Source organism: Ipomoea nil, unplaced genomic scaffold (assembly GCF_001879475.1).
Source record: "Ipomoea nil cultivar Tokyo-kokei standard unplaced genomic scaffold, Asagao_1.1 scaffold0268, whole genome shotgun sequence".
Lineage (NCBI taxonomy): Eukaryota > Viridiplantae > Streptophyta > Magnoliopsida > Solanales > Convolvulaceae > Ipomoea > Ipomoea nil.
In genome coordinates, this window is record NW_017616696.1 from 231,971 (window position 1) to 254,798 (window position 22,828).

General features: G+C 40.6%; 2 protein-coding genes and 13 non-coding genes across 16 annotated transcripts; 1 reads left to right on the plus strand and 14 right to left on the minus strand.

Annotated features, from left to right (window-relative positions):
• Positions 1-394: 394 nt before the first annotated feature.
• Positions 395-5,191, plus strand: LOC109149084. Its single transcript, XM_019296734.1, has 7 exons — positions 395-874; positions 2,600-2,773; positions 2,860-2,952; positions 3,037-3,105; positions 3,453-3,659; positions 4,326-4,451; positions 4,707-5,191. Exons 1-7 carry the CDS (start codon positions 611-613, stop codon positions 4,860-4,862), a joined length of 1,089 nt encoding a protein of 362 aa, XP_019152279.1. The 5' UTR covers positions 395-610; the 3' UTR covers positions 4,863-5,191.
• Positions 5,192-5,834: 643 nt separating this feature from the next.
• On the minus strand, positions 5,835-9,205 carry LOC109151274 (probable ribosome-binding factor A, chloroplastic). Of its 2 annotated transcripts, none has more exons than XM_019299209.1 (4): positions 8,714-9,205; positions 7,757-7,930; positions 6,525-6,639; positions 5,835-6,093 (listed from the first exon to the last, which is right to left on the minus strand). In XM_019299209.1, exons 1-4 carry the CDS (start codon positions 9,068-9,070, stop codon positions 5,933-5,935), a joined length of 807 nt encoding a protein of 268 aa, XP_019154754.1. In that variant the 5' UTR covers positions 9,071-9,205; the 3' UTR covers positions 5,835-5,932. The 2 variants fall into 2 exon arrangements, with proteins under 2 accessions (XP_019154754.1, XP_019154745.1); XM_019299200.1 differs by having other exon boundaries at positions 5,835-6,105.
• A 4,958-nt stretch (positions 9,206-14,163) lies between these two features.
• On the minus strand, positions 14,164-14,236 carry TRNAR-ACG. Its single transcript has one exon. It is a non-coding gene; the product is annotated as a tRNA-Arg (tRNA).
• A 418-nt stretch (positions 14,237-14,654) lies between these two features.
• TRNAR-ACG lies at positions 14,655-14,727 on the minus strand. Its single transcript has one exon. It is a non-coding gene; the product is annotated as a tRNA-Arg (tRNA).
• A 393-nt stretch (positions 14,728-15,120) lies between these two features.
• Positions 15,121-15,193, minus strand: TRNAR-ACG. The gene has a single exon. It is a non-coding gene; the product is annotated as a tRNA-Arg (tRNA).
• Positions 15,194-15,633: 440 nt separating this feature from the next.
• Positions 15,634-15,706, minus strand: TRNAL-AAG. Its single transcript has one exon. It is a non-coding gene; the product is annotated as a tRNA-Leu (tRNA).
• A 766-nt stretch (positions 15,707-16,472) lies between these two features.
• On the minus strand, positions 16,473-16,545 carry TRNAC-ACA. Its single transcript has one exon. It is a non-coding gene; the product is annotated as a tRNA-Cys (tRNA).
• Positions 16,546-17,352: 807 nt separating this feature from the next.
• On the minus strand, positions 17,353-17,425 carry TRNAR-ACG. Its single transcript has one exon. It is a non-coding gene; the product is annotated as a tRNA-Arg (tRNA).
• A 351-nt stretch (positions 17,426-17,776) lies between these two features.
• On the minus strand, positions 17,777-17,849 carry TRNAR-ACG. The gene has a single exon. It is a non-coding gene; the product is annotated as a tRNA-Arg (tRNA).
• Positions 17,850-19,298: 1,449 nt separating this feature from the next.
• TRNAR-ACG lies at positions 19,299-19,371 on the minus strand. Its single transcript has one exon. It is a non-coding gene; the product is annotated as a tRNA-Arg (tRNA).
• A 344-nt stretch (positions 19,372-19,715) lies between these two features.
• Positions 19,716-19,788, minus strand: TRNAR-ACG. The gene has a single exon. It is a non-coding gene; the product is annotated as a tRNA-Arg (tRNA).
• Positions 19,789-20,196: 408 nt separating this feature from the next.
• On the minus strand, positions 20,197-20,269 carry TRNAR-ACG. The gene has a single exon. It is a non-coding gene; the product is annotated as a tRNA-Arg (tRNA).
• A 374-nt stretch (positions 20,270-20,643) lies between these two features.
• Positions 20,644-20,716, minus strand: TRNAR-ACG. The gene has a single exon. It is a non-coding gene; the product is annotated as a tRNA-Arg (tRNA).
• A 440-nt stretch (positions 20,717-21,156) lies between these two features.
• On the minus strand, positions 21,157-21,230 carry TRNAL-AAG. The gene has a single exon. It is a non-coding gene; the product is annotated as a tRNA-Leu (tRNA).
• Positions 21,231-22,365: 1,135 nt separating this feature from the next.
• Positions 22,366-22,438, minus strand: TRNAR-ACG. The gene has a single exon. It is a non-coding gene; the product is annotated as a tRNA-Arg (tRNA).
• Between the last annotated feature and the right edge of the window lie 390 nt (positions 22,439-22,828).

The following is a 22,828-nucleotide window of genomic DNA, read 5'->3' on the forward strand; positions in this document are numbered from 1 at the left end:
TAACTGAGTTGTTAGAGAACGAGCACATTTGTCTAATTTATGAAAATACTAAACAATGATAAATAAAATCTTCAAAGTTATAGCACCGCATGCGTACATCTAGATATTAGCTATTCATTTGAGCAATTATGTGTACAAATTCAAGCAATGATAACATTAAAATATATAAACGATCCAAATCATATCTTTAATTGTACTATATAATATTTGATGTTCTAATTTAAATAATTATATATCCCTTAATATATTCTCAATATATTACAAAAGTTTAACCAAACAAGGTAATACAATATTATCAGACTCATATGACCTAAGTAATCAAAGATGACTTGATTTGGGGAATTTAAGTGGGAATGTAATTTACTTTAACCAAACGCCTTGTAAAGCGCTTATTGTGTGGGGAAATGCAATAAATTATTTCTTCCGGAAAGGTAAAAGAATCAATCACTTTCCGGAATTTGGAGTGCACGATCTTCTTACGTGCGCTGATTGCCCGCAAGTCAAGTAGATATTCTCCCGCCAAGCCATTTTCATCAGTAACGCTCCAAATTCCCCCAAATCCCTTCTCCGCTACCGAACTGACAGCAATCGGCTATTTTCCGGCAGCAAAATGGAGCTTCCGGTGATCGATTTGAGCTCGTACTTAGAATTCTCGAACCAACTCGGCTCCTGTCCGGAGACACAGCTGGATCCCCAACTTTTGACGCTTTGCTCCGAAGTGAGCCGAACCCTAGCAGACACCGGAGCTCTGCTGGTGAAAGATCCACGCTGCTCCGCCGAAGACAACGATCGGTTCATCGACATGATGGAGAAGTACTTCGAGCAGCCGGAAGAATTCAAGCGCCTCCAGGAACGTCCTCACCTCCATTATCAGGTCCTCCATTTTTCCAACATTTATATTTCACACCTATGCTTCCATTTTGTTTTTAAAATTATTTTGATTTTGATTTTGATACGTGCTCCTAATACGCACGTACAAAGTTCTCCCCATTCTCCGTATTTATATATCTTTTTGACTTTTTCTCTGCATTGATAATTTGTAATGTTGAACTTGAGTAAACATTATTATTATTATTATTATTATTATTATTATTATTATTATTATTATTATTATTATTTAGACTGGTCTCAAATACGTTTTTGTGTAATTATTATTACTTGTGACAAAAGATGTAAGAATTAATACCAGGAATGGTCATTGACCTTGATTTAGACTGGTCTCAAATTTGTTTTTTGGTAATTATTATTACTTGTGACAAAAGATGTAAGAGTTAATTTCAAGAATGGTCATTGACGATCGATATTTATCAATTTTTATTTTTTGATTTTCAATTGGATCATAAATGGTCAATTGACTATTGATCTTTATTAATTTTTGTTTTGAAAAAAATCAATAGTTAAGGACCACTTTTGATTAAATTGAAAGTCGAGGATGAAAATGAATAAAAGATCAATAGTCAAGTAATCATTTATGGTCCAATTGAAAGTGGAAGGATAAAAATTGGTAAATAACAACACTCAAGGGACCATTCCTCGAATTAACTCAAAGATGTAATTATTATTACTACTACCATGGAGAACAACGTATGTGGTCGCTAAATTACACTCAATCTCTTGGTGATTTGTGTTTACCTTTTGACCCTTAGTTATTTCTGAAGTGTTAATTTTGATCATATTCCATTAGGTTTGAACAAAAAAAGCAATAAAAAAGCTTAAATGACAGCTGTATAAATGGAAATTTGATTTTATCCTTTTCTCTTTATATTAGACAAATGTTTCCAATTTTTTAGTGAGTTTATTTGACAAATTTTGTTCCAATTTGAGGTAAACAAAGGTAAAAATCCTATATAGAAGCTTGAAGTTTGTCAATAAACTCACTAGAAGAGTAGAAGACCGGAAATGTTTTTCTCATATAATCAGAAGAAGAAGAAATCTGAATTTCATATTTACCCTTGTCATTTAAGCTTTTTTTTTTATTGGTTTCTTGTCCAAATCTAAAGGAATATTAACAAAAATGACCAAAATCGCCATTTGAGAATAATTGATGGACAAAAAGTAGACACAATAGTCTATACCTAACTTAGGAACCAAATATTCTATTTTCTTTATTATTATTATGATTATTATTATTGTTGTTGTTGTTGTTGTTATTGTTATTATTATTTCAGTTTTTACTAATTCTATTCTTGCAGAATAGTATGTGGTTTTGCAAAATTTGGTTCACTTGTGGGAATTCAGTATAACAATACCCTTAAAATCAAAGAAAAGGAAAAACAGAAAACCTTTCTAAGGGTTACAGGACAGTTCATTATGCAATCTTCTTCTTGCATTTGCATTAAGAGCATTATATTGAATAATTTCTGTTGATGCATTTGACTTATTTATAATAAATGCTCTTTTGTGCTATGTTTCACATTTTGTACTTCTGGTTTTGTTTATCCTTTAACAGAACATAATGAAGGGAAATCTCAGATTAACAAAGTAGGTGTTGTGAATAATATGATGCTCCAGCAAAGCATGGATAGATTGTCATCTTAAATTGTGTTCTGGAACTTAGGTACATAGTTTTTAAAAATCTTTTGCTGGCAATTATTGTTAGGTTGGAGTGACACCTGAAGGAGTTGAAGTACCTCGTAGTCTGGTTGATCAAGAAATCCAAGAGAAGCTAAATGCTTTGCCCAAAGAGTGTCGACCATTTCCTCTCTCTGGGCCAGACCCTAAGTGGCGGTACATGTGGAGAGTTGGTCCACGACCAGCAGTCACCCGCTTTAAGGTTCCTCATTTCATAAACCTTTTTGCTATAATGTGGTACTTAAGATTATTGTACTCTATACTATAATTACCATTACACTTCTGTAGGAACTGAATTCAGAGCCAGTCATACCTGAAGGATTTACTGAATGGAAAGACACCATGGATTCATGGGGCCATAAAATGATATCTGCCATAGAGGTAAGTCATCATCAGGTTTTTTCTTGTCATTTACAAAACTTTTCAGCTCTTAGAAATACACATCACATCTGTATTTTTTTTCAGACTGTTGCTGAAATGGCAGGTGTTGGGTTTGGCTTGCCTAAGGATGCATTCACTTCTCTAATGAAGCAGGTAATATGATTTTTTATTATATCACCACTTATTGTGGATCTGCTGTCTATTACAATGGCATAAGTTCATTTAGATCAGAGAAGATAAAAGCTGCATTAAGTTTTGGTTATGACGTATTTTTCTGAATTTAGGTGGCCATTTAAGAATGTGCTTATGCTTCTGAAAATTCTAAACAGTTTTGATACACCAAGTTTCAGATTTGTTTCTTTCACGGGTGGAAAATTGGTGTCAAATATTTGTAGGATTGTGCACATGAGAATATTGTATCATTATGCACTTGCCAAAGTAAAAGTTTTCTTCATGACCTCAATGTTCTGTGGATAATACTGATATACTCCAATTTTTAGGGACCTCATCTCCTTGCTCCAACTGGAAGTGACCTGAAACGTTATGGCCAGGAGGGTACTGTCTTTGCAGGATACCATTATGACCTTAACTTTCTTACAATTCATGGGAGAAGTCGATTTCCTGGTTTAAATATTTGGCTAAGAAATGGACGAAAAATGGAAGTGAAGGTTCCTGTTGGATGTCTCCTCATCCAAGCAGGAAAGCAGGTATGAACTTCAAGTGCACTTCCCTATTAATTATTGACAACGTGGACTGTTTCCACAATTCCACCATAAGTAAAGCACTTTAGAGAAAAGCGACTGCAATTATCACTGATCAAAAGTGAAATCCCTTGCACCCCTTGTTGAGTTGATTTCTTTTTAACACCTTCTGCTTGTCCTACCCTGTGTCAGGCATATATAGGCTTGCTGGGCTTGGGAAGTTAGATGAAGCTTACCTTATATCCCATAGATTATCCCTTGTTGGGTAATATGGGATGTAAAAGCTTAGGTTTTTTTTTTTTTTTAAATTATTGTTATTATCATTAAGGAGTTCTTTGACTTTAAGTCACCTACTGGTGAGAGGAATGGAACTTGAGTTATCCTCTCTCTGCAGTTCTAGAACTCTATGCACTAGACAATTTAAGGGGTGCAAGGCTGAAGTTGAGCTGTATTTGACATTTTCTGAAAGGAGTTCTATTCTTGTAAAATAATTAGAAACGTATTTTCTCTCAAGGAGATGTTACATATTTCCCGGAAAAGAACAAAAATGGTCCCATGCCACAGATTTCAACATCATTTTTTTTCACTTGTTATGCTGTCAGCTAGAGTTGATTGTCTTCAACAATTTCTTTTAGTTAAAGTCATTAAATTTTCACAATTTGAAATGTGCAGATAGAATGGTTGACTGCAGGGGAGTGCATGGCTGGCATGCATGAGGTTGTTGTAACTAATAGAACAACTGATGCAATTAAACAAGCCTTGGAGCAAAAACACAGCCTATGGAGAGTATCTTCAACTGTGAGTGAAACTAGTTCATACATTGTTAATTTTTATTATATTTCCAATTTCAATAGTTGTTTTAATTCCATATGGGGTCCTCCGAGTATAGTAGTTTTGCCACGTTTAGTACTTAACTTTTAAATTGACCACCCGTGGTCCTTTGATTTTCAAATTGTTACCATCCGTGGTCCAAGATAGTAATAGTCTTAGTATTAAGTGTTTTACAAATTTCAAACTCAGTAATGTCGTCTATGTTTCTTCTTATCTATCTAGCTATTTTCACACATAGCATCAGATGCTGTGTTAAAACCTCTTGGGAACTTTGCTGACAGTCCTCTTGCTGGAAAGTATCCGCCGATTTGTGCTGGAGAATTTGTAGAACAAGAGCTTTCTGTTATTAATCTTAAAGGTAAAAAAGAACCTTTATAACCTCACTATAGCTCTTGGAGTCAAATAACATTTCAAGAAAGCAATCCGGAATGGAATCTTCTCTTCTATGAAATATATTTGGCATAAAAGAGGCAGGTTTCAACTTCACCCATTCAGCCATGAAACGATACAATAATTATATTATGTCCTGTGTACATGAAATGTAATGGTATTTGATTCGTTTTGCCACTCACTATTTGAATTGGGAATTGCTCTGGGCAATTATTGTTTTAGCTGCCGATGATGTATTAAGTTAATTAACTATACCTTTTGTGTTTGAGCAGTGGTTAGTGAGTAATTACTCACTTATTGAAATGACTATCTTGCTCCAAAATGTTCATTTGCTTTATTCAATCAATGCCATTATGCCGCAGAGAACACATTCTACGTTTCTACCAACCCGATTTTTCCTTGGTGGATTTCAAATTCTATTAAGTTGAAACAAATTAATCTAAGTTGGTTTTGTTCACATTATTCTATAATGTCAATGTTGTAACCTGGGGGTGTGGTTGAGTGAAAGGGATTCATCTATCCTTAACCAAAGGTCAATGGTTCGATCATTCGTTTTGGGTATGAAGCAGCCTTAAATCTCTAGGCCAGTTGTCTCACCCAAAAAGGGTGTCCATAATCCAGCGAGGAGATTAGTCACTGTGTCAGACGGTAGAAACCCTGGGTGTCTCACCAAAAAAAAAAATTAATGTCAACGTTGTAAAGACACATTCAAGACTTAGTGTGTTTGTACATATTAAAGTTGATGGCTGGCAAAGTGGCAAGTCATGAAGTTGGAGTTCAGCAACTGTTTCACAGGCACGCAAGTCATATGGTGAGTATGAGGATGAGTTAGGACATAAGCACAGAACATCCCCCACTTGGTGCAATCTGCTGCTATATAGACATAAACTCTGATATTTCACCCCATATTAATCGTAAACTCCTCAATACACATTGTAGCAGTACCAAGGGTCGTGAAAAATGAAGCTTTCAGTGGTTTTGGTGTTGGCGGTCATGGCTGGTTTGGTGGCGGAAAGCAAGGGCCATTCTTGTGGCGCCACTTTCTTCTCGGCGCTTGTTCAGCTCATACCTTGCAGGGCAGCAGTCGCTCCTTTTAGTCCAATCCCACCAAGCGAAGCCTGCTGCGCTGCCCTCAAGGCTCTCGGCCAGCCTTGCTTGTGCGTACTCGTCAATGGCCCTCCCATCTCTGGCGTTGATCGAAACATGGCAATGCTGCTCCCTGAAAAATGCACTGCAAATTTTGACCCATGTAAAAAGCCCCCTCCCATCACTCTCATCTCCCAACCACATTTTCTAACTTTTATACACTGCACTAATCCCACCAAGTTTGAACTAAAATTCCCTTCTCTACTTGTTTAATGTGTGCAGGTGAACTCATGTAGAGAGTGATGGAGAGAGCTTGATACAGAGTAGCAGAATTCCTTTCCTTCTTCAAACATACCAACGTTTATACTTTTTTTTTTTTTTTTTTTAAATTAAGAAATATTACAATGATAGATTAGGGTATAAGGTCTCACTACAAACTGGACAACTTGTCTCAGTTGCAGCCTGGCAAATTTGAATTGTATTTCTCATACTTTCTGTCAGTTCTAAGAGCTTCAGCACACAACTATTCCACATAAAAAATCCCTTCATCATCAGGGTCCTCACCTTCCCAATCCTCATCATCCTCGCTCTGTTCAGATGACTCATTCTTGGCATTACCTTGAAGATCAGCTTCCTTTTTCTCGTTCTCGCGCTTTATTCTATCCAGTATAGCAATAACCTGAAATAATTTTGTTTCGTTGCTAAGCACGAGCTTAAAACGTAAGAGTATAAAATTACTGAGTTATGGGCATATAATACAGGGAGAAATCATTTCTCGTATTCGCAAAACAGGCTAGTGCAGTATGCCATTTTACAAGGACCTTGCCTTTAAAGTTTAAACCTCACAGAAATTATGACTAAACCATGGGCATCACAGTAATTACATAAAACTCATGCTGACAAAGCCACATAAGTATCGTCCAATCAACCATCTAGCAACAATTTTTTCAAGAATATGAAAGAAGAGTGAAGAATGAGAGTTAACTTCGAGCAGATTTTGTGTATCATATATGCATTACTGCATTAGGTTCTAGTTGGGTACTTCAGCAATGCTTCAAAATAAGTCCCTAGACACATCTAAAGCTTTTTACCCACTAATTTCTTCAATGAATCTTTGATGACAACCATATTAAGTTAATCATCAAGTCTTACACACCTGATCTCCTAATTAGTCTAGTAGGAACCTCAGAGACAACACACGCAAACACTTATCCTAAGTGCTAGCTAGAATGATCAATGGTGATGAAACTCTTCAAGTTAGTAAACAAGGATATACTTCTCTTTAAATTACTATGGGACATAACCAGCTTGGTTGGCGTGAGTGACCGTGCACTCTCATCCCTTAAGAGATATCGGGAGTACGAATCTCCTCTCGAATGGAAAAACCAATCTGGCCAGCACTTTGCCCCTTAATTGGGCCGGCCCAGTGCGAATGGGACTAGTCTGTGTATGGTACGGACTTAAAGGTGCCTCCTACAGTTAAGGCCTGCTCCGGACACCTCATGGCTTGACCAAAATATATATATATATATATATATATATATATATATATATATATATATATATATATATATATATATATATATATATATATATATATATATATATATATCCAACATATGCTTGATGGAAGTCTTAAAATTCGATCAGGTGCTAAACCTTATTGTTATCAACTACGTAATCAATTTTATATGCTAGTGTTGGTAACATAAAGTGCAACAATAGTGAATACATAAGAAATCCACACGGAATTCAATTCGCATATTCCAACAAGACAATGAATAAGTACTACTCACCCTGCTTCCTCTCTCAATAGACAGATCTTCAATAAATCGTATCTCTGGAGTAAGTCTCAACTTCATGCGCTTGCCCAGCTCGCTGCGTACATATTTTGCTTTTGACTTTAATCCTGCAATGGCCACTTCTTTTCCTCTTTTGTCCCCAAAAACAGAAACATAGACTTTAACAACCTATGAAGAATGAACCATCCATCAAAATATGCAATCACAGGAAGCTTCATCATGAGGCCAGACAGAAGATGTCTAAATGAAATTTTAAACTAATCCAACAATCTTTTGTTCATTATGCATTTATTTCAATTGCAAAGTCCTCCATCATGCATGAATGATTAAGTGAATCCTCTGAACCAAAACAAGCAGCAGTCTTAGCTCAAGATTATCTTCTTCTCCCTATTACTTTGTGAATAATGCTACAGCAACATATACTACTAAAGAAAACCTTTCAACCATCGCCCCAAAACTACCATAATATACAAAACATGATAAATGGTAAATGAAAGAGTTAATTCCAGAAATGGTCTCTTGACTATCGACCTTTACCAATTTTTATCTTCGACTTTTAATTTGACCATAATTAGTCTTGATTATTGATTTTGTTCCAGATTTAGTCCAACGACTAGATATTCGTTTAGTCGGCCTTAGATTTGCACACTTAAGTGTTGAAACAAAGGATATAATCGCCTCAAATTTGGGGTATGCATCAACTTGTTTTTCACATTCTCACTAATGATGCTCCGAGTGTATGAAGTTTATGAACCCAATTTGTCCATCTTAATAACAGCCAATTTTTACATTCTTACCATTAATTTAAGGGTTACTAAATGGATATTTAACCACCATTTATGATCAAATAACAAGTCAAGGATAGGTAAATGATAATAGTCAAGTATCATTCTTGGAATTAACTTTAAATGAAATGTTGGATGAAAACACGAAACCCCGGCAAAAACTAACCTGCAAATCAGCAGAAACTTCAACGTCGCTGATAGTAGTAAGCGAGGAGAGGTACTGATCAGCTCCGAGAGCGGCTTCCGGCAGTACAGCGTACTGTAAAACCTTATCCGTGAGCAGCATGTCGGAGAGCTCTCTCCTTATCTGCTTAGCCACCATTTTCACTCTCCGAGGATTGGCCATGCATTTGACTAAACTACCCCTGCTGCCATGTCCGCCGCTGGAGGTGAATATCCGGCGCAGGCGGAGAAGATTGGGCGGGGAAATCGACAGCGGAGGTGTGTTTGAGACTGTGATTGAAGATGAGCGTAGGTTAGGGAAAGGACGTAAGTGTGGATTTTGGATGAGAATATGCGGCATTACAACGTCGTTTACTATTGTCTCCGATTATCTTCTCGCCGGCGCCGGTGAGGTATATGGAGAGGAACGAGAAATTTTAGGATATCCGATGCCGATGTCGGAGGGTGTTTTTGGAAATACAATGAACAATTGTCCGGATGAAATATCTATTTGAAGGGACCCATTTAGTATGAGTTCGGCCTGATTAAATGGGCTAAATATGGGCTTTTCATTAAAAATGTTAATTTACGATACTGGCCCATTAATTTCGGGCATTACTCTATCCTGCACCGGCAAATTATATCATGCACCACGGTGCATGATCACCGCGCGTCTTTTTTTTTTTTTTTTTTTTTTTTTTTTTTTTTTTTTTTTTAAATGAAAATAAAAAGTGTTTATTTTTTGTAGTTTGGCGCCCTTTTGCAAAAAGTAACCCTGTTCTTCAGTGTCATTTTGTACACACTGCAGTTTCAGTTCAACACAGCTACAGTTTCATTTCGATATAACTATAGTTTTATTCGATATTTATAGACTCAAATATGTGAAAATGTTATTTAATTTTATTTTATATACACTATAGTTTCATTAAAACACAACTACATGATCATTTTGATATAATTACAGCTTCATTATATAATATACACTCAAATATGTGAAATGTTATTCAGTTTCATTTTATATAAACTGCAGTTTCATTTCACTATAACTACAGTATCATTTTGATATAACTGCAGTGTCGGTTTAGATATACTGTAGTGTCAGTTGGTGTTTAATACACCAAACAAGCGGACTCCGTTAACTATAACGGCGGGCCGTTTCTTTACTTAAAGAAACAACGCCGTTTTTTACCGCGGTGCACATTACGCGGTCTATGATATAACGACTGATCCTGCACCACGGCGCGCATTGCATTGTGCGCCCAGATGCAAAACGACGTCGTTTCAATTATTATTATTTTTTTTTTTGAAATTTCGCTACCTAGTGTTTGGAGTTAATTTTTCTTAAAAAAAAATCTCATGTTCAAAAATATACATAATGTTATACTAGAATACACATAATTGTATACATGAATGTACATAATTATATAACAAAATACACATACTCTTTTAAGAAAATGGTCAAATAGGCCCCTAAACTTTACCCCAAACGTCAGTTAGGTCCCTAAACTTTTAAAAAGTTCAATTGAACACTCAAACATGTCAAATTGGGTCAATGAAGTCCAAAAACCGGTAAATGACTTGTTATTACAGGTCATTTCAATTCCGGCCACCGGTGATGATTTCCGGCCACCGGTGACATTTTACGGCCACCGGCGACATTTTCCGGCCTATTCCGCGAACCAAACGTGCCAATAAAGTATATTATTCTAACTCATAAAATATATTATTCTAACATAAAGTATATTATTCTAACAACAGTAACACATAAAATACATTATCTTACCCCAGAAATTTTATTATTTTAACATATAAAGTACATTATACATTATTTTAATTCATAAAATACATTATTTTAACACATAAAGTACATTATTCTAACTCATAAAATACATTATCTTATCAAAAATTTTATTATTCTAATACATATAAAGTATTTTATTTTAACACATAAATTACATTATTTTAACTAGGAAAGGGTAATTCGGTTTGATTTTTCGGAACCGAACTGTACTACTAATATACCGAACAACCAAATAGTAATGGATTCTTGTATACCGAACATTTCGGAAAAAATCGAACCGAATAGTAAAAAACTTATCCAAGCCGAATACCGTTTTAATAATAATAAAGAGATATCTAAGTCTTTGATATCAACTCCGTCATTCAGTTCGTATACTCACTGGTATCTCATTGGTATCTCTCTTTAAAAATAAAGAGACATTGGACCCCACTAAGGATCGAACACATAATCTCTGGTTCATAGACCAACACTTTATCCATTAAGCCATAGAGTCTTGATGTTAAACAAGAACCTTTCAAACTACGGGTGTGGTTGAGTGGAAGGTGGGTTCATCCATCCTTTACCAAACGTCAATGGTTCGATCCTTGGCTTTGGAAATGTAGCAGCCTTAAATCTCCAGGCCAGCTGCCCAACCCAAAAGAGGTGCCTACAATCCAGCTAGGAGATTAGTCACTATGTCTGACGATAGAAACCCTAGGTGTACCCCCCCCCCCCCCCCCCAAAAAAAAAAAAAAAAAAAAAACAAAACAAAACAAAACAAAAAAACAAGACCTTTTCAATTGCCATATTTTGGGTGAGTTGTTATATCATGGACAGAGTCCACCTTGCAAGGTGGACCCTTATTCTAAATGACGCATAAATTGTATATTTTTAGTATTTGAATTGTGAACTTCTAAAATATAAATTGTGTTTTAAAGTTAAAACGTATAGCAACTGTCATGGTTATCAAATTACAAAACAAACAAGATAATCGGTTACATATATGTTAACATTGTGTGTTCCTCCTTTGCCTTTCTCAATCATTATACCGTGGATGGGCTAGTAATTTTAAATTTTAATTTTGACAACTATTAGGAAATACAACTCTACTGGGGATCGAACCTAAAATATCTAGTTCTGTAGACTAATACCTTATCCATTGGGTCATAGAGTCTTGATGTTAAACAAAATCCATTCAACCAGGGGGTGTGGTTGAGTGGAAGGTGGGTTCATCCATCCTTTACCAAATGTCAAGGGTTCGATCCTTGGCTTTGGGAATGGAGCAGCCTAAAATCTACAGGCCAGTTGTCTCACTCAAAAGAGGTGCCTACAAACAATCCAGGGAGGGGATTAGTCACTATGTCCGACGGTTGAAACCCTGGGTGTACTCCCCCCCCCCCCCCGCCCCCCCCCCCCCCCCCCCCCCCGCACAAAAAAAAAAAAAAAACAAGACCCTTTCAATTGGCATATTTTGGGTGAGTTGTGACAGAGTCCACCTTGCAAGGTGGACCCTAATTCTAAATGACGTATACAAATTGTGAATAGTTGTACCTGGATCGCGGATCCACCTTGCAAGGGAGTCCACCTTGCAAGGTGGACCCTAATTCTAAATGACGTATACAAATTGTGAATAGTTGTACCTGGATCGCGGATCCACCTTGCAAGGTAAACCCGAGTCCACAGAATAATTTGTACTTCTCAATCATTATACCGTGAACCCTTGCCTAAAAGGGCCGCTAGTATTTTTGAATTTAATTATCCTTGGCATTGGGAATGGAGCAGCGTTAAATCTACAAGCCAGTTGTCCCACCCAAAAGAGGTGCCTACAATCCAGCGAGGACATTAGTCACTATGTCCAACGGTTGAAACCCTGGGTGTACCTCACCCCCCCCCCCCCCCCCCCAATTGCCATATTTTGAGTGAGCAGTGACAGAGTTTACCTTGCAAGGTGACCCTAGTCCACAAAATAATTCGACTACACTAGGGATTGAACCCACAATCTCTGGTTTCATAAACCAGCACCTTATCCATTGGGCCATGGATTCTTGATGTTAAACAAAACCCTTTCAACCTGTGGGTGTGGTTGAGTGGAAGGTGGGTTCATCCATCCATAAGCAAACGTCAAGGGTGTGGCTTTGGGAATGGAGCGGCCTTAAATCTACAGGTCAGTTGTCCCACCCAAAAGAGTTGCCTACAATCCAGCGAGGGGATTAGTCACAATGTCCGACAGGCCAGTTGTCCCACCCAAAAGAGGTGCCTACAATCCAACGATGGGATTAGTCACTATGTCCGACGGTTGAATCCCTAGGTATACCACCCCCACCCCCCAATTGCAATAGTCCACAGAATAATTTACACTTCTCAATCATTATACCGTGAACCCTTGTCTAAAGGGCGAATTTTGAATTCTATTTTTATTTTGGACAACTATTAAGCAATCCGACTCTACTAGGGATCGAACCCAAAATCTTTGGTTTCGTAGACCAGCACCTTATTATCCATTGGGCCATGGAGTCTTGATGTTAAACAAAACCCTTTCAACCTGGGGGTGTGGTTGAGTGGAAGGTGGGTTCATCCATCCCTAAACAAACGTCAAGGGTTCGATCCTTGGCTTTGGGAATGGAGCGGCCTTAAATCTACAGGTCAGTTGTCCCACCCAAAAGAGTTGCCTACAATCCAGCGAGGGGATTAGTAACTATGTCCGACGATTGAAACTCTGGGTATACCACCCCCACCCACCAATTACTATCTCAGCGTGCAAGCAATTAGAATCTCTGGTTTCGTAAACCAGCACCTTATCCATTGGGCCATGGAGTCTTAATGTTAAACAAAACCCTTTCAACCTAGGGGTGTGGTTGAGTGGAAGGTGGGTTCATCCATCCCTAAGCAAACGTCAAGGGTGTGGCTTTGGGAATGGAGCGGCCTTAAATCTACAGGTCAGTTGTCCCACCCAAAAGAGTTGCCTACAATCCAGCGAGGCGATTAGTCACTATGTCCGACAGGCCAGTTGTCCCACCCAAAAGAGGTACCTACAATCCAGCGATGGGATTAGTCACTATGTTCGATGGTTGAATCCCTGGGTATACCACCCCCACCCCTCAATTGCCATATTTTGGGTGAGTTGTGACAGCGTTCACCTTGCAAAGTTGACCATAGTCCACAGAATAATTTGCACTTCTCAATCATTATACCGTGAACCCTTGTCTAAAGGGCTAATTTTGAATTCTATTTTTATTTTGGACAACTATTAAGAAATCCGACTCCACTGGGGATCAAACCAAAAATCTCTGGTTTCGTAGACCAGCACATTATCCATTGGGCCATGGAGTCTTGATGTTAAACAAAACCCTTTCAACCTGGGGGTGTGGTTGAATGGAAGGTGGGTTCATCCATCCCTAAGCAAACGTCAAGGGTTCGATCCTTGGCTTTGGGAATGGAGCGGCCTTAAATCTACAAGTCAGTTGTCCCACCCAAAAGAGTTGCCTACAATCCAGCGAGGGGATTAGTAACTATGTCCGACGGTTGAAACTCCGGTTATACCACCCCCAATTACTATCTCAGCGTTCACCTTGTAAGGTTGACCTTAGTCCACAGAATAATTTGCACTTCTCAATCATTATACCGTGAACCCTTGTCTAAAGGGCTAATTTGCTTTGGACAACTATTAAGAAATCCGACTCCACTGGGGATCAAACCCAGGATCTCTGGTTTCGTAGACCAACACCTTATCCATTAGGCCATGGAGTATTGATGTTAAACAAAGCCCTTTCAACCTGAGGGTGTTGTTGAGTGGAAGGTGGGTTCATCCATCTCTAAGCAAACGTCAGGTGTGGCATTGGGAATGGAGCGGCCTTAAATATACAGGTCAGTTGTCCCACCCAAAAGAGTTGCCTACAATCCAGCGAGGGGATTAGTCACTATGTCCGACAGGCCTGGTGGGAGGCCTGTTGTCCCACCCAAAAGAGGTGCTTGACGGTTGAATCCCTCGGTATACCACCCCCACCCCCTAATTGCCATATGTTGGGTGAGTTGTGACAGCGTTCACCTTGCAAGGTTGACCATAGTCCACAGAATTATTTGCACTTTTCAATCATTATACCGTGAACCATTGTCTAAAGGGCTAATTTTGAATTCTATTTTTATTTTGGACAACTATTAGGAAATTCAACTCCACTGGGGATCGAACGCAGAATCTCTGGTTTCGTAGACCAGCACCTTATCCATTGGGCCATGGAGTCTTGATGTTAAACAAAACCCTTTCAACCTGGGGGTGTGGTTGAATGGAAGGTGGGTTCATCCATCCCTAAGCAAACGTCAAGGGTTCGATCCTTGGCTTTGGGAATGGAGCGGCCTTAAATCTACATGTCAGTTGTCCCACCCAAAAGAGTTGCCTACAATCCAGCGAGGGGATTAGAAACTATGTCCGACGGTTGAAACTCTGGGTTTACCACCCCCTAACCCCCAATTACTATCTCAGCGTTCACCTTGCAAGGTTGACCTTAGTCCACAGAATAATTTGCACTTCTCAATCATTATACCGTGAACCCACATAATAATTTGCACTTCTCAATCATTATACCGTGAACCCTTGCCTAAAGGGCTAATTTGCTTTGGCCAACTATTAAGAAATCTGACTCCACTGGGGATCAAACCCAGGATCTCTGGTTTCGTAGACCAACACCTTATCCATTGGGCCATGGAGTCTTGATGTTAAACAAAACCCTTTCAACCTGGGGGTGTGGTTGAGTGGAAGGTGGGTTCATACATCCCTAAGCAAACGTCAAGGGTGTGGCTTTGGGAATGGAGCGGCCTTAAATCTACAGGTCAGTTGTCCCACCCTAAAGAGTTGCCTACAATCCAGCGAGGGGATTAGTCACTATGTCCGACAGGCCAGTTGTCCCACCCAAAAGAGGTGCCTACAATCCAGCGATGGGATTAGTCACTATGTCCGACGGTTGAATCCCTGGGTATACCACCCCCACCCCACAATTGCCATATTTTGGGTGAGTTGTGACAGCGTTCACCTTGCAAAGTTGACCATAGTCCACAAAATAATTTGCACTTCTCAATCATTATACAGTGAACCCTTGTTTAAAGGGCTAATTTTGAATTCTATTTTTATTTTGGACTACTATTAAGAAATACGACTCCACTGGGGATCGAACCTAAAATCTCTGGTTTCTTAGACCAGCACCTTATCCATTGGGCCATGGAGTCTTGATGTTAAATAAAACCCTTTCAACTTGTGGGTGTGGTGAAGTGGAAGGTGGGTTCATCCATCCCTAAGCAAACGTCAAGGGTTCGATCCTTGGCTTTGTGAATGGAGCGGGCTTAAATCAACAGGTCAGTTGTCCCACCCAAAAGAGTTGCCTGCAACGGTTGAAAGTTTGGGTATACCAACCCCCAATTACTATTTCAGCGTTCACCTTGCAAGGTTGACCTTAGTCCACAGAATAATTTGCACTTCTCAATCATTATACCGTGAACCCTTGTCTAAAGGGCTAATTTGCTTTGGACAACTATTAAGAAATCCGACAACACTGGGGATCAAACCCAGGAACTCTAGTTTCGTAGACCAACACCTTATCCATTGGGCCATGGAGTCTTGATGTTAAACAAAACCCTTTCAATCTGAGGGTGTGGTTGAGTGGAAGGTGGGTTCATCCATCCCTAAGCAAACGTCGGGTGTGGCTTTGGGAATGGAGCGGCCTTAAATCTACAGGTCAGTTGTCCCACCCAAAAGAGTTGCCTACAATCCAGGGGATTAGTCACTATGTCCGACAGGCCTGTTGTCCCACCCAAAAGAAGTGCCTACAATCCAGCGAGGGGATTAGTCACTATGTCCGACGGTTGAATCCCTGGTATACCACCCCCACCCCCCAATTGCCATATTTTGGGTGAGTTGTGACAGCGTTCACCTTGCAAGGTTGACCATGGGCTAATTTTGAATTCTATTTTTATTTTGGACAACTATTTGGAAATTCGACTCCACTGGGGATTGAACCCAGAATCTCTCGTTTTGTAGACCAGCACATTATCCATTGGGCCATGGAGTCTTAATGTTAAACAAAACCCTTTCAACCTGGGGGTGTGGTTGAATGGAAGGTGGGTTCATCCATCCCTAAGCAAACGTCAAGGGTTCGATCCTTGGCTTTGGGAATGAAGCGGCCTTAAATCTACAAGTCAGTTGTCCCACCCAAAAGAGTTGCCTAAAATCCAGCGAGGGGATTAGAAACTATGTACGACGGTTGAAACTCTGGGTATACCACCCCCAATTACTATCTTAGCGTTCACCTTGCAAGGTTGACCTTAGTCCACAGAATAATTTACTTTGGACAACTATAAAGAAATTCGACTCCATTGGGGATCAAACCCAAAATCTCTAGTTTCGTAGACCAACACCTTATCCATTGGGCCATGGAGTCTTGATGTTAAACAAAACCCTTTCAACCTGAGGGTGTGGTTGAGTGGAAGGTGGGTTCATCCATCTCTAAGCAAACGTCGGGTGTGGCTTTGGGAATGGAGCGGCTTTAAATCTACAGGTCAGTTGTCCCACCCAAAAGAGTTGCCTACAATCCAGCGAGGGGATTAGTCACTATGTCCGACAGGCCTGTTGTCCCACCCAAAAGAGGTGCTTACAATCCAGCGAGGGGATTAGTCACTATGTCCGACGGTTGAATCCCTGGGTATACCACCCCCACCCCCTAATTGCCATATGTAAGGTGAGTTGTGACAGCGTTCACCTTGCAAGGTTGACCATAGTCCACAGAATAATTTGCACTTCTCAATCATTATACCGTGAACCCTTGTCTAAAGGGCTAATTTTGAATTCTATTTTTATTTTGGACAACTATTAGGAAATTCGACTCCACTGGGGATCGAACCCAGAATCTCTGGTTTCGTAGACCAGCACCTTATCCATTGGGCCATGGAGTCTTGATGTTAAACAAAACCGTTTCAACCTGGGGGTGTGGTTGAATGGTAGGTGGGTTCATCCATCCCTAAGCAAACGTCAAGGGTTCGATCCTTGGCTTTGGGAATGGAGCGGCCTTAAATCTACAAGTCAGTTGTCCCACCCAAAAGAGTTGCCTACAATCCAGCGAGGGGATTAGTAACTATGTCCGACGGTTGAAACTCTGGGTATACCACCCCCAACCCCCAATTACTATCTCAGCGTTCACCTTGCAAGGTTGACCTTAGTCCACAGAGTAATTTGCACTTTTCAATCATTATACCGTGAACCCTTGTCTAAAGGGCTAATTTGCTTTGGATAACTATTAAGAAATCCGACTCCACTGGGGATCAAACCCAGGATATCTGGTTTCGTAGACCAACACCTTATCCATTGGGCCATGGAGTCTTGATGTTAAACAAAACCCTTTCAACCTGAGGGTGTGGTTGAGTGGAAGGTGGGTTCATCCATCTCTAAGCAAACGTCGTATGATAGCGGAAGCGTAGCCGTGTTGATCTCCAGCCATAGTTGATGTTCCTGTTGTGTTGCCTCTTAACGGTAGACCGTTAGCCATGTTTTGCCTCAGACCTGACTCAGAACCCTAGATGGTGTATTGGTGTCTACTGAGCGATCTGAGTACCGTAACTGAATGTGCTATCTAATCCATAATCCTGTATCCCATCAATCCAGGTTATATTAGGCACAGAGTTTGGTTGACTAACAACTACTAGTTATTAAGTCCAACCAGACCACTTAATAAGCCTAGTCAACTTGCACCACTTAATTAAGGCCCTAATATATAATATAGCATTCCTTGATTCCACTATCCTAGTAGTATGAGATGGACAATAGAATCTATAACCCTTAGAAGATTGTGCATATCCAATAAAGAAAGCACTAATCGTCCTTGGATCAAGTTTCTTCTCGTGTGGGTTATATATCCTCACCTCAGACGGACATCCCTAAACACGCATATGTTGCAAACTCGATTTCCAACCTTTAAATAACTCAAACGGTGTCTTAGAGACGACAGCCTTGGTTGGAACACGGTTTAATATATACGTTGCCGTCTTAAGTGCTTCATCCCACAACGGCTTAGGAAGCTTAGAGTTGCTAAGCATACTCCACACCATATCTAGAAAGGTCCAGTTTCTTCTTTCAGCTATACCATTTTGGTCAGGAGAACCAGGCATGGTGTATTGGGCAACAATCCCATGCTCTTGAAGAAACTTAGCAAATGGACCAGGTGCTTGTCCATTCTCAGTATATCTACCATAGTATTCACCACCCGTATCAGACCTAACTATGTGTATTTTCCTGTTACATTGGTTTTCAACTTCAGCTTTAAATGATTTAAAAGCATCCAATGCTTCATGTTTATGATGAAGTAAATACACATAGGAAAAACTTGAGAAGTCATCAATAAAGGTGGTGAAATATTTCTGACCAGGTATTGTCATATCAGGACAACATATGTCAGTATGAATAATTTCCGTCGGGTGTGGCTTTGGGAATGGAGCGACCTTAAATCTGCAGGTCAGTTGTCCCACCCAAAAGAGTTGCCTACAATCCAGCGAGGGGATTAGTCACTATGTCCGATAGGCCTGTTGTCCCACCCAAAAGAGGTGCTTACAATCCAGCGAGGGGATTAGTCACTGTGTCCGACGGTTGAATCCCTGGGTATACCACCCCCACCCCCTAATTGCCATATGTTGGGTGAGTTGTGACAGCGTTCACCTTGCAAGGTTGACCATAGTCCACAGAATAATTTGCACTTCTCAATCATTATACCGTGAACCCTTGTGTAAAGGGCTAATTTTGAATTCTATTTTTATTTTGGACAACTAGTAGGAAATTCGACTCCACTGGGGATCGAACCCAGAATCTCTGGTTTCGTAGACCAGCACATTATCCATTGGGCCATGGAGTCTTGATGTTAAACAAAACCCTTTCAACCTGGGGGTGTGGTTGAATGGAAGGTGGGTTCATCCATCCCTAAGCAAACGTCAAGGGTTCGATCCTTGGCTTTGGGAATGGAGCGGCCTTAAATCTACAAGTCAGTTGTCCCACCCAAAAGAGTTGCCTACAATCCAGCGAGGGGATTAGTAACTATGTCCGACGGTTGAAACTCCGGTTATACCACCCCCAATTACTATCTCAGCGTTCACCTTGTAAGGTTGACCTTAGTCCACAGAATAATTTGCACTTCTCAATCATTATACCGTGAACCCTTGTCTAAAGGGCTAATTTGCTTTGGACAACTATTAAGAAATTCGACTCCACTGGGAATCAAACCCAGGATCTCTGGTTTCGTAGACCAACACCTTATCCATTAGGCCATGGAGTATTGATGTTAAACAAAGCCCTTTCAACCTGAGGGTGTTGTTGAGTGGAAGGTGGGTTCATCCATCTCTAAGCAAACGTCAGGTGTGGCATTGGGAATGGAGCGGCCTTAAATCTACAGGTCAGTTGTCCCACCCAAAAGAGTTGCCTACAATCCAGCGAGGGGATTAGTCACTATGTCCGACAGGCCTGGTGCGAGGCCTGTTGTCCCACCCAAAAGAGGTGCTTGACGGTTGTATACCACCCCCACCCCCTAATTGCCATATGTTGGGTGAGTTGTGACAGCGTTCACCTTGCAAGGTTGACCATAGTCCACAGAATTATTTGCACTTTTCAATCATTATACCGTGAACCATTGTCTAAAGGGCTAATTTTGAATTCTATTTTTATTTTGGACAACTATTAGGAAATTCAACTCCACTGGGGATCGAACGCAGAATCTCTGGTTTCGTAGACCAGCACCTTATCCATTGGGCCATGGAGTCTTGATGTTAAACAAAACCCTTTCAACCTGGGGGTGTGGTTGAATGGAAGGTGGGTTCATCCATCCCTAAGCAAACGTCAAGGGTTCGATCCTTGGCTTTGGGAATGGAGCGGCCTTAAATCTACAAGTCAGTTGTCCCACCCAAAAGAGTTGCCTACAATCCAGCGAGGGGATTAGAAACTATGTCCGACGGTCCCCCTAACCCCCAATTACTATCTCAGCGTTCACCTTGCAAGGTTGACCTTAGTCCACAGAATAATTTGCACTTCTCAATCATTATACCGTGAACCCACATAATAATTTGCACTTCTCAATCATTATACCGTGAACCCTTGCCTAAAGGGCTAATTTGCTTTGGCCAACTATTAAGAAATCTGACTCCACTGGGGATCAAACCCAGGACCTCTGGTTTCGTAGACCAACACCTTATCCATTGGGCCATGGAGTCTTGATGTTAAACAAAACCCTTTCAACCTGGGGGTGTGGTTGAGTGGAAGGTGGGTTCATCCATCCCTAAGCAAACGTCAAGGGTGTGGCTTTGGGAATGGAGCGGCCTTAAATCTACAGGTCAGTTGTCCCACCCAAAAGAGTTGCCTACAATCCAGCGAGGGGATTAGTCACTATGTCCGACAGGCCAGTTGTCCCACCCAAAAGAGGTGCCTACAATCCAGCGATGGGATTAGTCACTATGTCCGACGGTTGAATCCCAGGGTATACCACCCCCACCCCCCAATTGCCATATTATGGGTGAGTTGTGACAGCGTTCACCTTGCAAAGTTGACCATAGTCCACAAAATAATTTGCACTTCTCAATCATTATACAGTGAACCCTTGTTTAAAGGGCTAATTTTGAATTCTATTTTTATTTTGGACTACTATTAAGAAATACGACTCCACTGGGGATCGGAACCTAGAATCTCTGGTTTCTTAGACCAGCACCTTATCCATTGGGCCATGGAGTCTTGATGTTAAATAAAACCCTTTCAACTTGTGGGTGTGGTGAAGTGGAAGGTGGGTTCATCCATCCCTAAGCAAACGTCAAGGGTTCGATCCTTGGCTTTGTGAATGGAGCGGGCTTAAATCAACAGGTTAGTTGTCCCACCCAAAAGAGTTGCCTGCAACGATTGAAAGTTTGGGTATACCAACCCCCAATTACTATTTCAGCGTTCACCTTGCAAGGTTGACCTTAGTCCACAGAATAATTTGCACTTCTCAATCATTATACCGTGGACCCTTGTCTAAAGGGCTAATTTGCTTTGGACAACTATTAAGAAATCCGACAACACTGGGGATCAAACCCAGGATCTCTAGTTTCGTAGACCAACACCTTATCCATTGGGCCATGGAGTCTTGATGTTAAACAAAACCCTTTCAATCTGAGGGTGTGGTTGAGTGGAAGGTGGGTTCATCCATCCCTAAGCAAACGTCGGGTGTGGCTTTGGGAATGGAGCGGCCTTAAATCTACAGGTCAGTTGTCCCACCCAAAAGAGTTGCCTACAATCCAGGGGATTAGTCACTATGTCCGACAGGCCTGTTGTCCCACCCAAAAGAGGTGCCTACAATCCAGCGAGGGGATTAGTCACTATGTCCGACGATTGAATCCCTGGTATACCACCCCCACCCCCCAATTGCCATATTTTGGGTGAGTTGTGACAGCGTTCACCTTGCAAGGTTGACCATGGGCTAATTTTGAATTCTATTTTTATTTTGGACAACTATTAAGAAATTCGACTCCACTAGGGATCGAACCCAGAATCTCTCATTTTGTAGACCAGCACATTATCCATTGGGCCATGGAGTCTTGATGTTAAACAAAACCCTTTCAACCTGGGGGTGTGGTTGAATGGAAGGTGGGTTCATCCATCCCTAAGCAAACGTCAAGGGTTCGATCCTTGGCTTTGGGAATGAAGCGGCCTTAAATCTACAAGTCAGTTGTCCCACCCAAAAGAGTTGCCTAAAATCCAGCGAGGGGATTAGAAACTATGTACGACGGTTGAAACTCTGGGTATACCACCCCCAATTACTATCTTAGCGTTCACCTTGCAAGGTTGACCTTAGTCCACAGAATAATTTACTTTGGACAACTATAAAGAAATCCGACTCCATTGGGGATCAAACCCAAGATCTCTAGTTTCGTAGACCAACACCTTATCCATTGGGCCATGGAGTCTTGATGTTAAACAAAACCCTTTCAACCTGAGGGTGTGGTTGAGTGGAAGGTGGGTTCATCCATCTCTAAGCAAACGTCGGGTGTGGCTTTGGGAATGGAGCGGCTTTAAATCTACAGGTCAGTTGTCCCACCCAAAAGAGTTGCCTACAATCCAGCGAGGGGATTAGTCACTATGTCCGACAGGCCTGTTGTCCCACCCAAAAGAGGTGCTTACAATCCAGCGAGGGGATTAGTCACTATGTCCGACGGTTGAATCCCTGGGTATACCACCCCCACCCCCTAATTGCCATATGTAAGGTGAGTTGTGACAGCGTTCACCTTGCAAGGTTGACCATAGTCCACAGAATAATTTGCACTTCTCAATCATTATACCGTGAACCCTTGTCTAAA